Source organism: Podarcis erhardii (genome assembly GCF_964252035.2).
Source record: "Podarcis erhardii genome assembly, chromosome: 5".
In the NCBI taxonomy this organism is placed as follows: Eukaryota; Metazoa; Chordata; class Lepidosauria; order Squamata; family Lacertidae; genus Podarcis; species Podarcis erhardii.
In genome coordinates this window covers 29609457-29625174 of record NC_138509.1, presented here as the reverse complement: position 1 = coordinate 29625174, position 15718 = coordinate 29609457, and the positions used below count along the sequence as shown (strand labels likewise).

Sequence of the window (15718 nt, the reverse complement as noted above, 5' to 3'; positions counted from 1 at the left end):
ACCTGCGTCCCTACTAGGTTTCAACAGGTTTTACTCATCAGCAATTGTACATAGAACGCGCCAGCATAGCAATAACTCCTGCTGTGTTGGGGAGACGCCATGATCCTATAAATTACTGCGTCATATTTAGGAGAATGGGGCAATTAAGGAGAGCGGGGATCATTAACCAACAAACACGCTTATCTCTCCCCAAACCCACCCTCTTGCTGCAACTTTTGTGTAACTTGCAGTGTGTGTTTTTGGGTGATATGTGATGAGGTATGCTCCAGGAAACCTTGCCTTATTTTCCAATAAGATAATTAGATCTACAAAACCATCCACCCAAAGCTAAGCATCCTTTTTTATATTTCAATGGTGCATACTAGAAATGTTGGAGGCTGCCATACCAAGTTAGACCAGTGTATTCTCTACACTGACGGGCAGTATCTCACCATGGTTTCAAATGAAAAACTTTCATAGTCCTACCTAAAGATTCCAGGGATGAACACCTGGGACCTTGTGCTCTGTCACTGAGAAAGCCTCTTCCCCATAACTCTCTCATTGAAATTGATACAACTAATTGTTAAATAATCTTTGGCTGGCTTGTGCCCTGATTAAACAAAGCCTTTCCTTCAGAGCAGCAAAACTATGTGTATGCCAGCGGTCACGGTAAATAGATTAAACTTGATTATCAGCATTTCCATACCAAAAGCTAACATTTACTGACATTAGTACCAGTTGGGAGAGGAAATTGTGCGGTTGGGATGTACAGCTGTTGTTGCTAATATTCTCCGAACAACAGACCAAGGACATAAAACCGTTATTTTCATTGATAGATTTTACATAAACAACCACACCAACCACTCAAGTGCTCACAAAATTTTTCAACGGAACAGCTTGCCTGGGAAGCTATGGAGCGTTACAGCCATCCATGCCTAACTTTGGCAGTCAGCTCAACTGACAACGATCTTATTAGACTCCAAACCTAAACATGCTCACTAGAGAGTAAGTCCCATTGACCACCGGTGAGACTTGCTTCTAAGAAAATTACATGCATGCATCTGTGCTGTTACACTGTTACAGTGCAACAGGAAATTGGGAAAGTTGCTCCATAACTTTTCAACACAGGTTAGCCCACTGGATGTTCACATAGCAGTTATGGTTTCAGAAGTCCACACAATGTTGCAAAAAAAGAAAAGAAAAAAAAGGCTAAGGGGCTGCTATGCCTTGAGTCCAGCTTCTCTTTACAGCCAAAGTGATCCTGTTATTTTGTAAGCACATGGGAAAAGTACAGAATTCAGCTTTCTTAAAATCATGAGTAATAATAGTTTCTAGCCCTCAATAGCCAGAGGTGTTATTGAATAAGATCTCCGCTGCTTGGGGATGGGGCCTCAGTGAACACGGTAGCTTCTTTTCCCCTCCCCACAACAAAAATATTAAATAAATATTAATACAGGATAATTTGTGATTGGAAGAGGAGGCAATTACATTCACTAAGCAATGTTCTTGTGTGCCAACATTGACCAAGACAATTTAGATTATGTGCAGCTGAACTGCTGCTACTCAGAACAAGCAATAGTGGCCTAGATGTACAAATAATGTGCCAAGGCATAAAGCAGCTTCCCAAGACTGAGCAATAAAGGAATACGTTCCAAACAGCTAGTCACTGACACTAGCCTGAACACAGCACTCTGAACAAGCTGCAGTCTTCAGACCATCTACAAAGGCAGCACCTTGCAGATTACATATCTTGTCCTATGCTTAGGGCTCTCGGTGGCTTGCTAAACAATTTGCAATTGTACAACGGAAGAGAACAAAGAGCAACTTCTCTCGATGTTCCACAGAATAGCCAGACCCTTAAGCAGCTGCCCACAGCAACCCAGCTGGCCTTTGTGATGTGATCAGAGTCTCACTAGGGCAAGAGGAGGCGGCGTAAGCTCTCAGCAACGGTTGCTCTGTGGGTGCTGCCTGGCAACTCTTCCCCCTTTCCTGATAAGAGCTAAAAATGGCAAAGCATAAATTTGCCTAGTTCATGAAAAAGTATTCCAGACTGCACCAACCAAATAACAGACCCTTCTAATTCCAGAGTAACTGCTTATGGTACTTGACCTATCATTGAAGAATTCCACAGTGCATCAGTCAGAGATTGTAGCAGCACCAGCAGGAGCACAGAGGCGAGAGGGGGTTTGTAGGCAAGCTAAATCAAGTATATAGTTTTCCCAATTATACCTCACTGCCTTGTTACAACCAATATTTACCCACAGCGAGCTTACAATTAACTTACAGTTTTAGCATCCTGCTGCTATGGTGTTTCTCTTGAATAGTTATTTTTTTCAAATGGTTAATGTACTGCATACAGGAGGGACAGATGAATGGAAGTGTAATGTGATCTTCAAGTCTACCCATAGCTCTCCCAACCTCATCAAGATGCAAGGAACACTGAAGATGGCAGCCCTTGTCCCCGCCCCCCCCCCATTCTATTTCCCTAAGGGTACTGCATTTAGTAACACAAAAAATGAGTTGCTGGCAGAACTGCAAAATCAAAAACAAGCTGCAGCAAACATGTTGTTCATTCTTGTCTTGTGGTGGGCTTGTGGTGACTTGCATGCAGGTAAATGGAACCCCTTTGCACCTGCTTTGCTCCTCTTGTGCAAATAGCTGAATAAGCCAGGATTCAGCTCCTAAGCAGGAACCCAGATAGGATCCAGGAAGTTACAGGCAACTTACCTTAGCATCTGTGCTGGGAAGCTAAAGGAAAGCACTGTAAAGGCAGAATTACTAAGGGTATAGAACAGGTCTTACCGAAGCAGAACCAGCATGGCTTCTTCAAGAGTAAACCTTGTTCCTTGAGTGCCAACAAACATTGACACAAGTTGATCCATCAGATATTGTGTACTTAAAGATTGTCAAAAAGCTGCTGATGAAGTACCTCACCAAAGACTCCTGAGTAAGCTTAACAGTCATGAAGTAAGAGGACAGGCCCTCTTGAGGATCAATGACCAGTTAAGAAACAGGAAGCAGAGAGCAGGAATAAATGGGACTTTTATCCTAATGCAGGGGATGGGGAAAGTGGAGTCCCTAAATGATTAGTATTGGGTGGAACCTGTGCTTTTTATTTAATTATCTAGAAGTCAGGGTGAGCAGTGAGGTGGCCAAATTGCTTTGGATGTTTAAAACAAAAAGTGATTGAAAAGATCTCCAAAGGGAGCTCTCCAAACTGGGTGAATGATACTAAAATAGTAGGTGTATTTTAGTGTAAGTGATGCACACTGGGGCAAAAACAAACCAACAAACTGACCCCTAACTTCATATACAGTGGTGCCCCGCAAGACGAACGCCTCGCAAGACGGAAAACCCGCTAGACGAAAGGGTTTTCCGTTTTGGAGGCGCTTCGCAAAACGAATTTCCCTATGGGTTTGCTTCGCAAGACAAAAGCCCATAGGGAAATCTCCGGGACAGCGGGGAAGCGCAGCGCGTCTTCCCCACTGTCCTCGGACCTCCTCCGAAGGCTGGCGGTGGGGCGGAGAGACCTCCTCCCGCCGCCAGCCTTCAGAAGGCTCCTCCGAAGGCTGGCGGAGGGGCGGAGAGACCTCCTCCCGCCGCCAGCCTTCGGGTGGCTGTCCTGAAGACTTGCGGTGGGAGGAGGGTTTTCCTTCCCACCGCCAACTTCCAGAATGCTGTTCTGAATGTTGGCGTGGGGAGGAAAAACCCTCCTCCCACCGCAAGCCCCGGGAACAGAGGAGAAGCGCTGCGCGCCTTCCCCTGTTCCCGTACCTGTCCTGAAGGCTTGCGGTGGGGAGAAAAGCCCTTCTCCGTACCGCCAGCCTGGCAAGCGGTCTCCATAGGAACGCATTAATTGATTTTCAATGCATTCCTATGGGAAACCGTGCTTCGCAAGACGAAAAACTCGCAAGAAGAAAAAACTTGCGGAACGAATTAATTTCGTCTTGCGAGGCACCACTGTATAAGCTAATGGGAGTCTCAGCTGCTGTTGACTGACCAGGAACAAGACCTTGGGGTTGCAGAAGACAGCTTGATGGAGATGTTGACTCCCATGTGCAGCAGCAATGAAAATGGCAAAGTCCATGTAAGGCAGCATTAGGAAAGAGGTTGAAAATGTAACTACCAATGTCATAAGGCTAGACAAATCTATGGTGTGACCACACTGGGAATATTATGTACAGTTCTGGTCACACTTCAAAAGAGACATTGTAGAGCTGGAAAATATTCAGGAAAGAACCAGAAATGATCAAGGGACTGCAGCAATTCTCCAATGAGGAAAGATTACATTTGGGGCTTTTTAGTCTGGAAAATGGCAAGTATGTGGGTGGGGGAGAACATGACAGAAGTGTTTAAAAGTATGCATGGTTTGGAGAAAGTGGGTAAGAAAACATTTTTCTCCCTCTCTCAAAACACTAGAATTCATGGGCGTCCAATGGAGCTCCATGTTGGAAGATTCAGGAAAGACAAAATAAAGTACTCCTTCACATAAGAGGCATAGGCAAATTCATGGAGGAGTGGCTGCTAGCCATGATGCTTAGATTCTAACTTCACTGCTGGAGGCAGTATGCCTCTGAATACCAGTTTCTGGGGATCACAAGCGGAAGAATGCTGTTGTATTCATGTCTTACATGCTAGTTTCCCATAGATATCTGACTGGCCACTGAGGATGGTGGGCATTTCTTAATTTTCACCTCTCCCTTTCAAAAACCACTATTAATAAGAGAATATGCCATTGAACATAGATGTGAGCTGCCAGAGAATCTTTGCTTTTCTTGTCTTTAAATGTTCAACTCTGGTCCTTACAGATGGGAATATGAACTTCAGTTGTAGGATGGGACTAGGAAGAGTCCTGGCCTATGGTTTGGTAATAGCTGGAATGTATTTAAGACTCAGGCTGAAACTTGTGGAGAAAAACTGGAACAGGTTTCTACTGCCAAACAGGTCACAACGCGCACACACAAAATGACGGCAAGAGAATGTGCAATCAGGCATGTTTGTTTATTGATCCTATTTAACAGGATTCAAAAGGAGGACAGCTAACATATACAAAAATAAATATGATGCCATTAAATTAGAGATATGTTAAGGTTTTTTTCAGGGACTGTTAATGAGGAAAATAAATTCCACCTACCTAAGTCTCTATTTTGTGGGGATGGATTGGGCTGTAAATACAACGTACTCAAAAAGTTCCCTTTTGGAAGAAACAGTTGGAGAGCAGCACTACAGTTGGAAACTGGACCACGTAGTGGAAGGAGAAAAATAAGGCAGGAAGGTGTGCATGTCAGTACGGAGCAAGCAATACAGAGCACCAGTTGACCATTCACTGTATACTTAATATTGAAGTGTGGGAGAATTACTACACTTGACAGTTTTCCATTTTATACGGGTTCTATGCTGCCTGTCACAGTGGGAGCACACAACAGATGTCGGATGACTACAAGGCAACTGCCATAAGGGAAACTGTCTCTTTGGACAGCGATTGTGTTAATATTGCACATTTCCACGGGAGGAAGGAGTTTAAGTGAAAGTAGACAGCTTGGCTCTTAGCCTTTCCATTCTTGTTGGAAGAAGCCCAACCATCTCTCTACTGAGCTCTAGCTCAGTTTCAATGGCCTGGACGGCATCTGTGTGCTTCTCGCAGTAGTCTACCAAAAACGAGTAATATTCCAACGAAGTCTGCATGTTCTCCAACTGTTTCTTGCCATCCGAAGTAATAAGCTTGCCATAAAGGCGGGCAATATGGAACTTGGCCACCATTGCAGGGCGCAGGACATCCTCCTCTAGGGTCTCGGGGAAAATCTTATCAGGGTTCCTCAATGAATCCAAAAAGAGTTCATAGTATTTCATGGCCATCTGAGCAAGAGAATTTATTTTCTTTATTGTGTGGGAGTCAAGTTCCTCTAGCTTATTTCCAATGGCCACTTTTAAATCCATCATCTCGTAATAGGTGTCAGCTAATTCAAACTGAAGCTGCCTACTGAGCAGAAGGTAATACTGAGGGTTTAAGCCAGCATATATGGGCTCCAGCATATCTATCCTGCGCTTGTGCATCTTGCAACGCCTCTCATAATCTTCTTCAAAGAATGCCAGCACCTTGAACAAGGCACTGTGATCCTGAAGAATTTCAATGTGGTCAGTGACATACCCATCTACCTGAAAGAAATCTTTTGCTTCATTGACATAATTCTGACCCACTAAGAAGACTTCTCTAGCTTCTTTGAAGTCTAGTGGAAACACACAGCTCACTTTTTCTTCCATGGCCAAAATAGAGTCACACAGATCACTAGTTCCAAACAGAACAGCCTTCTTCCTGTCCTCTTCCTTCTCATCCTCCTCTTTCTTCTGCTGGGCTTTAAGCTCCGACTGCCTGTCTGGATCCAGCTCCCCAATGTTGTCCTAAAACAAGAACGCACAGTGTGAAATACTTCGCCATGAGAGGTCAAAAAACTAGATACCGCCAATTTGATAAATTAATCACGTTCACAGTAGCAACTTCTGTTACTCCTATGTTTGCATGACAGAAAAATACATGTTTTGGATTTTTAGAAATTATTTAGTACTTCCATATATGATTCTTATTTATTTTTATAATTCAATGGAAACACAAGCTGAGCTTATAGCAGCAACTTAGTGGAGGAGGCATTTTAAAGAGTTTTCAACAATTCTCCAAGCAGTAACTCAGAGATATTTTCCTTGACTTCATTTAAGTATTTCACAGCAAGTGGTTGTCATTCTTGAAATTTTTGTTAAACCACTCCCAATATATCTGACATCTTGTAGGCTTCTCTTTTTCCTTTCCTATCCATTGTTAATACTACAGTGGAACCTCGGGTTGTGGACGTAATCCGTAATGGAGGCACATCCACAATCCGCAGCATTCACATCCTAAAGCACCATGTCTGTGCCGGCGCAATTTGGCGTTTCTCCACATGCATGAGCAGTGAAACCTGGAAGTAACCCGTTCTGGTACTTCCAGGTTTCCCACGGTCCGCAACCTGAAAACACATAACTTGAAACAGCTGTAACAGCTGTAGGTATGATTGTACTGTGTTATCAGACAGTAGGAACTGCTTTCCCGAATTGAAAATCTCAACAGCTTATGTATGCTGCTAATATTTTACTGTTATCTTAATGGTGTTTTGTGATTCATAATGATATTTTCTTATTTATTTTTTAAATTGCTTTGGGGTCACTTGGGACAAAAAGCAGTATATAAGCACCACAACAATTTAAGGAAAACCAAACAGGGCATTGGAAATTACACAGCTGATTTTTTAATAGATGAGATGCTGACATCTTCACGGCCACTGGGACATATAGGAATACCTGCCTGTTTGCCTATCTCAACTGCTAAATATCCACTCTGACAGGACAATAATAGGCAAGCAGAAAATTACCGAAGAAGTCGAAGTGTAAAACTGTGTAAACACAGAGTATGCACCAATGGCAGACTAGCTATAACAAATAAAACTCTGCTTTCTTGGTTAGGTAATGTATCTAGCTCCTACTGAACCCATTTGGATACTATCAGTAAAGCATCAAGGCCCATGATGAAATCAAGGTGATATGGACAAAACTGGCAAACACAAGATTAAGTGTTCTACTGCCCAAGCAGAATATTGTGACTTGTGACTTACATTTACTATACCCTTGAGTCTCAGTACCACTAGCAGCTGTTGCGACTACTGTGTTTAGTTACTCCTGCAAATGTTAAAAAGGTTATTTGCACTCCGTTTCTTGATTACCTCAAGCAATTTCCTGGCTCCCTGCAACAAGTTCAAGCAGTACTTAATCCAACACCTTGCAATTTCAGCTCTTCTCTGTCGAAGGTCTTGTTGATCTTGTTCTGTTTCATCTGATTTAAAATATTACAATATTCATTAGGCTAGTTGACAGATTTTGAAAAGCCATTTATGGGGGGGGGGGGGGAGATAAGTTAGCCACTTAAAATTACCTGAAGGACTACAGAGAATTCAAGTAACTAATACTACTGGAATCTATTAAATGGTTAGGAGGAGGAAGGTTTAACTTTTGGCCATAATATTTTCTAATCCTGATGCTTTTCCATACTGTAACGGGGATCAAACAGCCTCAAGATACTTCTACTGGAAATGGAGGGAGACATTTAATTTCTATTCAGGAAAACAGGGTGTAAAGAACATCTTAGAACACAGTTTTCATAACATCATTAAAATAGTTTAAGCATTTCTAGCATCAACTGTCCTAAAAAGTAAAAAATGAAATAGCGAGGTATACTACCAATACAACTTATAGCAGGTTATAGGCAGCTGCAAAAATATAAGAAGTGGGACACCTGGACTGTCAATAATACATGTGAAAAGGATCTAAGGGTCTTAGTAAACAAGCTTAACAGGAGTCAACAGTGTGATGCAGCAGTAAAAAAAGCTAATGCTATTCTAGGCTGCATCAATAGCAGTCTAGTGTTCCTTTCAAGGGAAGTCATAGTACCACTCTGTTCTTCCCTGGTCAAATCACACCTGGAGTACTGTGTCCACGTCTGGGCACCACAATTTAAGAAGGATATTGACAAGCTGGAGCATCTGAAGGAAGGCAGCCAAGATGATCAAGGTTCTGGAAACCAGGCTTTTATGAGGAACAGTTGAGGGAATTGCGTATGTTTAACCACGTAAAGAAGAGATTTAGAGATATGATAGCCATCTTCAATATCTAAAGGGCTGTAACATGGAAGATGGAGCAAGCTTGTTTTCTTCTACTGTGGAGGGCAGGACCGGAACCAATGGATTCAAGTTACAAGAAAGATTCTGACTAAACATCAGAAAGGACTTTCTGAGAGTAAGAGCTTTTGACAGTGGAAGGGACTCCCGCAAGAGGTGGTGGACTCTGCTTCCTTATAGGTTTTTAAGCACAGGGTGGATGGCCATCTGTCGTGCATGATCTAGTTGAGATTTTTGCATTGCAGGAGGTTGGACTAGGTGAGTCTTGGGGTCCCTTTCAACTCTACAATTCTATGAACAGAGGAAAACTGTACATCTTCTCTCTCTCTCTAAAGTTGAAATATCGAAAGCTATTTCCTCGGCACCACCACTATGCCCCAAGTCTGCACCATTAGTTTCAAAGCTGTACAAGCCCAATAGAGAAGTGTAGCCTTGCTGAAGGGCACCTCTTCACCCTCTCACATTGCAACCTCTTTCCCCAGTCCCACAAAATCAATGCAGCACTGAAACGGACAGCAAGCAGAGAATTCAACATTTTTGCTAACCCATATAACTCAAAGCCACTACAGTGAGGATTAAAATGAGATGACTTACTGTCCTCTGCAGATGGCACCTGTCCAGCTTGGCCAAAGATGACACTGGCAGCTGCTAAACAATGCCTCGACTCCATGAAACATTGCTGTAAGGAGAAGACATGGTGGTGTTTGTTCCTGGCACACAGTAAGATATTTTTCTCTTAATATTTAAGAATGAAATAATTCAGTTGCCCAATTGTTTGCCCAAATGCGTGATCTTTGAAGGATCTGGGGATATAATCTGGCAACGCTGTATAGTAAGAAAGCTGGGGACAAACAGGTAAAGGTCTTCTAAGGAGTCTCCCCACCCTTACATACACACTCATATCATAACAAATTTGAGGAATAAATTTCTCTAATGCACTTCTCCTGAAACATGACCTTTTTGTTATTCATGTTTTTGGCTGTGAGTTTGACATCTGTAAATGCCAACAAAGCTAGGAAAGAACATCAACTTACAAAATGAATGAGGCAAGTTAGTCATGACTTTCGGTCCCATGGATTTCAAAGGGAACTTAAGTGCAATTAACTTAGTGTGGAAGATGATGCAACCCAATGCCTGCCAATAAGATTCATACCACAAATAACAATAGCTTTTTGAAAGCTGGTCAAATAGCAACTCTGACATTGGTAGCACCTTAACAAATTAGATACACTGAAGAAAACATTGAAGTGACTACCTTTGTGAGATAATACTGAGACAAAGTAGCTGCATTGAGAGCCCATTCTACTGGATAGTAGCCACTATATTCAAGCTGCCGTTTAAGGGTGGTATGGCAATACTGTGCAGCCTTCTCAATCATCTCCAGGTGCTGGTAGACTTGGGCCAGATAATATAACGTATGAGTATAGACTTTCTCAAATCTGGGGAAACAGAGGGTTTAGATTTAATTTTACGACAGAAACACCCCTCCCAATCTCTGACTTTACAATTCAACATATACCTTTTTGATCTTTCTTGGTCAGTAAGTTTCTCTTCTTCATCCATAAAATGTTCACTGGAATCAAGCGGGGGATTCCCATTCTGCAAAACATAACATATACGAACTTAATAAATACATACAATGGATTTGTGCTCTCTACAGGCTGCACTTTGGTACTGCAGAGAATATTAAGTTAAGATGCATCCAGAAATATGTTCTTATTGCACAAAACATCTAAGTATCAGGACATCCAACCAGAAGACATATCTCTTTCTTAAAAATCTGTTCTTCCCTATTGTGTTGTAGAACCTGTAATCATGCATCTCTAACTGCACATTCTTCTAAAAACCTGTTCTATCCTCTTGAACAGTTACTTCTTGAACTCTGCAGCACTGACAGAAAGAATATGATGCATTTAAACAAGAGTTTCAGTAAATGTAACAATATAGAAAAAAAAGAAAGTAAGTTTACCTCAATGAACAAACCAGAAACTCTGGAAGAATATGCTTTCAGAAATTTTTGCTTTATGTGCTACTCAATGCACTCAAGACAAAAGTGGTTGCAACTAGATACAAGACATCACACAGAAGTAAAAACAACACAAGAGAAATATATCCCTGAACGAACAGCATATTTAATATTGAGATCCAGTTATTAGTTCAAGCTCTTGAACAACTCTAGAGCACAAAGTAGTCACATGTCCCTGTTATAAATTTCATAGAAGCATAGAGTTGGAAGAGACCACAAGGGCCATCGAGTCCAACCCCCTGCCAAGCAGGAAACACCATCAGAGCACTCCTGACATATGGTTGTCAAGCCTCTGCTTAAAGACCTCCAAAGAAGGAGACTCCACCACACTCCTTGGCAGCAAATTCCACTGTCAAACAGCTCTTACTGTCAGGAAGTTCTTCCTAATGTTTAGGTGGAATCTTCTTTCTTGTAGTTTGGAGCAGAATTCTCAAGCTTAATTTGTAGCTGCTTTTATTCTCTTTGCAGATCACTAAGGCGGCTTCTTTTTTCTGCTTTTTTCTGCTTGGGAACTGGCGGGATAGTGGCAGGCGCCATTTTGAGTTAGCCCCAGCTGTACGCCAATTAAAATGGGGATAAGAGAGACAGAGGAGTTTGCAAAACCAGGGAGAGGGCAGCAACTGGCCCCCACATATCCCTTTTAATGTTTCACTACATTTCTACTTTTAATAAGTCACTTTGAGGGCATAATTGCTGAAAAGCAAGATAATTTTTTTAATAACAATAAATAAGACCCATATGTATAGTTAACAAATCCAACAAAAGGTTTCTGGAATTATGTTCTGAATACAAATCTGGTTCCTCTAGCTCCATTTCACTTTAGGTCTTTCTGGAGCTGCAAACCCTTCCATCGTTATAAGTGTGATGAACAAGTCTGGACTCCCAGATTTCTTTTGCCACCACTACCCGGCTACTACCTCACCTCTTCGGCAGGGTGAACTGTAAGTGCTTTCAAGTGAAACTGTAAGTGCTTTCAAGTGAAACCAAGGCAGCTGCCTACAGTCACCTTTATCTATCTCCCTGTCACTGAGTTGCAGCATTAAACCTGTCAATAACTCAATCGTTTTGTTGCCCTATGTCTGCATGTGTAGCATAAACCACTGGCCAAGCACAGAGGGACAACTGCTCCTTGCACTGTCAAAGTATCTAGTTAAATAACAGGTTCAGAATTAAGAAGCTTTATTAAGATCAGGGACAGAGAAAAATGGGGGAGGGGAGAGACAGTTTCATAAAGAAATAAAAGCAGCTTCCTCTCTAAATAACCTATGACATACAATATCACAATGGTATCTTAAATGCACTTGCAAGGGGGAAAGGTCACCCATCATATTTCAACCAAGTAAAACTAAGGGAAATGAGTTGACAGGGTGTGAGACATTTAACCTCAAATCAAGGATGATCAAGTGGGACTGGACACACCTCCCAAGGTAGGGTTTTGACACTAGGGAGATGACAGGTTTAGAATGAACATAAACCAGCACACAGGAAGCTGAGCCACTGGTACCCAGATTCAACAATCCAGGAAGAATACTCTAAATGTGACAGGTAGGTTGTTAAGAAACAGAAGAACTACACTGGATTAAACAAGAAGGCAGGCATGTTTTTCTCAGGCCTTTCTCCAAAGCATCATCATCTCTAGTCAAAAGCAAATTCAGCAAAATAAGACAAGAGCGTAAATATGAAACAAGTGAAATATTTTCAGCATCACTTTTTAGAATTTGCCAAAATGCAGCACTCCACTGGTTTCATAGAAGCCATGTCGGAGAATGAACAAACTCTGGAAATGCAGAAAGGCAGGGCAGTGCATAAATAGCGCCCCCGAGGGTATAACAAAGGCTCCATTGTGCTAATGCTATGGCACAGCAGAGTCAACAACTTAGAAGGCTGCTTGTTATGCATAAGGAGTTTAGCTTGTTATTAAGTCCTCCTGAAATACAGAAAAGCTCTTTTTTAGAAAACTAATTCTGCACTGCATTTTAGCCATACAGCAATAAGTCAAAGTGTTTTTAGAATTTTCCAGTTATTATAACTAATAATGGAAGTGTCCCTAAGCTGTTTTATAGATGCTTTATGTGGTTACAGAGGGATGAAAGCACAGCTGCAATGGTGAGTTGACACTGATTTTCTAGTCAGCTGTTTGCACAGAACACTCTGCATAAATGCCAACCATTTTGAAGCTATCTAAAAATGATATCTGAACAGTAGATATATTTTTCACTTAGTACTATAATTATTTTTCAGAATTCAGGCATCAAAACTCCTGACAACACAAATATTGTATCAAAATGTCTCATTTTATAACATGAGAAAACAGGCCTCTCAACTTGCAAAGCTCAGTAACAATTATCGTATTTTTTGCTCTATAAGACTCACTTTTTCCCTCCTAAAAAGTAAGGGGAAATGTGTGTGCATCTTATGGAGCAAATGCAGACTGCGCAGCTTTCACAGAAGCCAGAACAGCAAGAGGGATTGCTGCTTTCACTGCACAGTGATCCCTCTTGCTGTCCTGGCTTCTGAGATTCAGAATATTTTTTTTCTTGTTTTCCTCCTCCAAAAACTAGGTGCGTCTTATACAGCGAAAAATACGGTAATCCAGAAAGCCTGTTTATTATTTAATGATTGCAACTCATTGATATTAGAACTTGAAATTTTGATTACGCCTTGAGGTGCCACCACATTACAGAAACATAAGACGTGCTCATACAACACATTACCTCTTTCATGTACTGATTATATAAAGCCTCTGCAGATTCCAAGTAAGTCTGAGCTGTTTTAATGTTATCTCTTTCTGACCACAGGATGCCCAGGTTATTCTACAAAAGAAGAGGGAAATTGAAACATTTTTTTGTAAAGCTATGAATGGCACAAATCCACCATCAATGAATAGGGAAGAGGGGTCACCCCCTTACATATTATACAAGAACCAGACTAATACTATACTTATTCCTAACACCCTTAACAAATTACTGTCGGAAGAATTTTTGGGGGAAGCCTTAAACATGCTGTGTACACACAGCCTGCTACTGGCACACAAATTATTTTCATCCACAGACTCTCTTGAGGGGAGTTACTCAGCTCTCAAACTGCAATAGTAAATAATCACTGTAAGCACATGAACTGCAAATTTGTTTTTCATTTCTTGAAGTAACAGTGTTACTGCCTTGCAAACCTATATTCCAGAGGATGGTCTGCCATCACCATCAGCTCAACCCTCCCTTAATACTTTGCACCGCAGCACTGCATTTCTCCAATTTGACACATGCCACCCCCTTGCACTAAAACAAGAAGAACAGACACATGGCTGCAGCAGCAACAAAACACAGAAAGCCTTCGGGATTTCCAACACTGGTATGCAGTTTCAACAATACTTCTATAGAATGGGTAGCAGTTCAAAGGTTATCCTTACAAAAAGGCAAAACAATGAGAAGAATGGGGAGGAAACAACTTCATTCACTGATGGATTTTAAAAGTGTGGACAATTAATGTTTGTTATGTAACATTCCACACATCTTTTGGAGGCATCATCCAGTACTTCAACAAGAGTTCCAAAGTGCCAAATCAAGTAACTTGGATCTTGAGATCCTGTGAGTTAAGTTACTGACAAAAATCTCTGTTCAAAGAAAAGGAGAGAAGGAAACAATATTTTTTGCTGATTTCCCCTTTCCTCCCCCCCTTCTAATATGGAGGAACACCGGAAGTGTGGGAAGAGGTGAAGGAGGATAAGAGAACCAGCAAACGTTGCCTGCTCTCTTCCGCTAGCCATTAGATCCGACTTTGGATCCAAGCCAGCATATTATTCGTCTTAGATGCCTATTATGCATCGACTAGATTTCATAATGAGGAGAGATGCCGCAGAATCGATTAGGCTAACAAAACTAAAAACACAGCCATTTCCGTAAGGAAAATTGCACAGGTCAGGAAAGCTCATTCTCCCCAGTTGATTTCTGACTTCCAAATGATGCCATCTCCCAGGACAAACGGTGACTGCCCCGGCCCAAGAAAACCTTTGCTGTTAAGATGGATGGGCGATGAATGTACACACTGCGCCACGTGCCCGGGCTGATGTTTAAATGCCCCGGCAAGTATGCGGCACTCTGTGGCTTAGGAACCTGCAGTATCCCAAACACCGCAAGCGCGAGCGACGCAAAGAGGTTTGGCGCGCGCGTGCTGGGGGGGGGGCACACGTTCATGCACCCTGTTTCTTATCCACTGCTCATCGCAGTTGTGGGTCTGAGCCCCCTTTTGGGGTGAGCTATTGCGTGCGGGAGGGGGAGCGACCGGCGACCCCTTCCTTCCTTGCCCCACCTGGGCCTGGATGTAGAGGGAGACGCACTCCCGGGAGAGGCGGTGAGGCTCCAGCAGCTGCGCGCACTTCACCAGGTGCTCCTCGCCGGCCGAGTACTCCTGCGTGTCGGTGTGGTTCACCCCGAGCTCGTACTCCACGGCGGCCAGCGCCACGGCGCGCTGCCGCTCCCGCTCGTCGGCCCCGGCCGCGCCTCCGCCGGCGCCTCCCGGGCTGCCTTCCGCCTCCTCGGAGCCCAGCTGCTGCTTGATGCCTTCCAGCAGCTCCCGGGCGCTGTACTTGGAGCGGTACGGCTCCGTCTCCGGGTCTTTCTTGGACTCCACGTAGGAGAGGTTGACGGCGCTGCGGAACTTCTCGCACAGCGAGGCCCACTCGGCGGGGGTCGCCATCTTCCCACTGAACGGGCTGCTGCGCTTTCCTCGCTCGTCTCTCGCCTCCTCCACTCGCTCTCTCTCTCCCGAGCAGTTGGCTTTATGCCCGCCCAGAACCCTCCCGAAGGGTAGTCCGCATGCGCGTCAACCTCGTCCCCTCAGTTAAAATGGAGGCGCGGGGAGCGGGTGACGTCACAGGCGGCCGAGGGACGGAGAGAAGGGGGCAGAGGCCGCGGTGGGCGCCAAAGGCAACGCGCGCGAAAAGACCGCGACTGCAGAGGAAATTGGGCTCAAGCGTAGTTTTGTGGTTATCTCCGTGAGGGAGAATAGGGGTCTCCCA

The 15718-nt window shown here is 43.2% G+C and overlaps 1 protein-coding gene across 1 annotated transcript; it reads right to left on the bottom strand.

Moving 5' to 3' along the window:
* Positions 1–4961: 4961 nt before the first annotated feature.
* Positions 4962–15481, bottom strand: KIFBP (kinesin family binding protein). The gene is made up of 7 exons (XM_081863121.1): positions 15010–15481; positions 13419–13517; positions 10198–10277; positions 9934–10117; positions 9273–9357; positions 7728–7837; positions 4962–6378 (listed from the first exon to the last, which is right to left on the bottom strand). The coding sequence occupies exons 1-7, from the start codon at positions 15394–15396 to the stop codon at positions 5500–5502; spliced, it is 1824 nt and encodes a 607-aa protein (XP_081719247.1). The 5' UTR covers positions 15397–15481; the 3' UTR covers positions 4962–5499.
* Between the last annotated feature and the right edge of the window lie 237 nt (positions 15482–15718).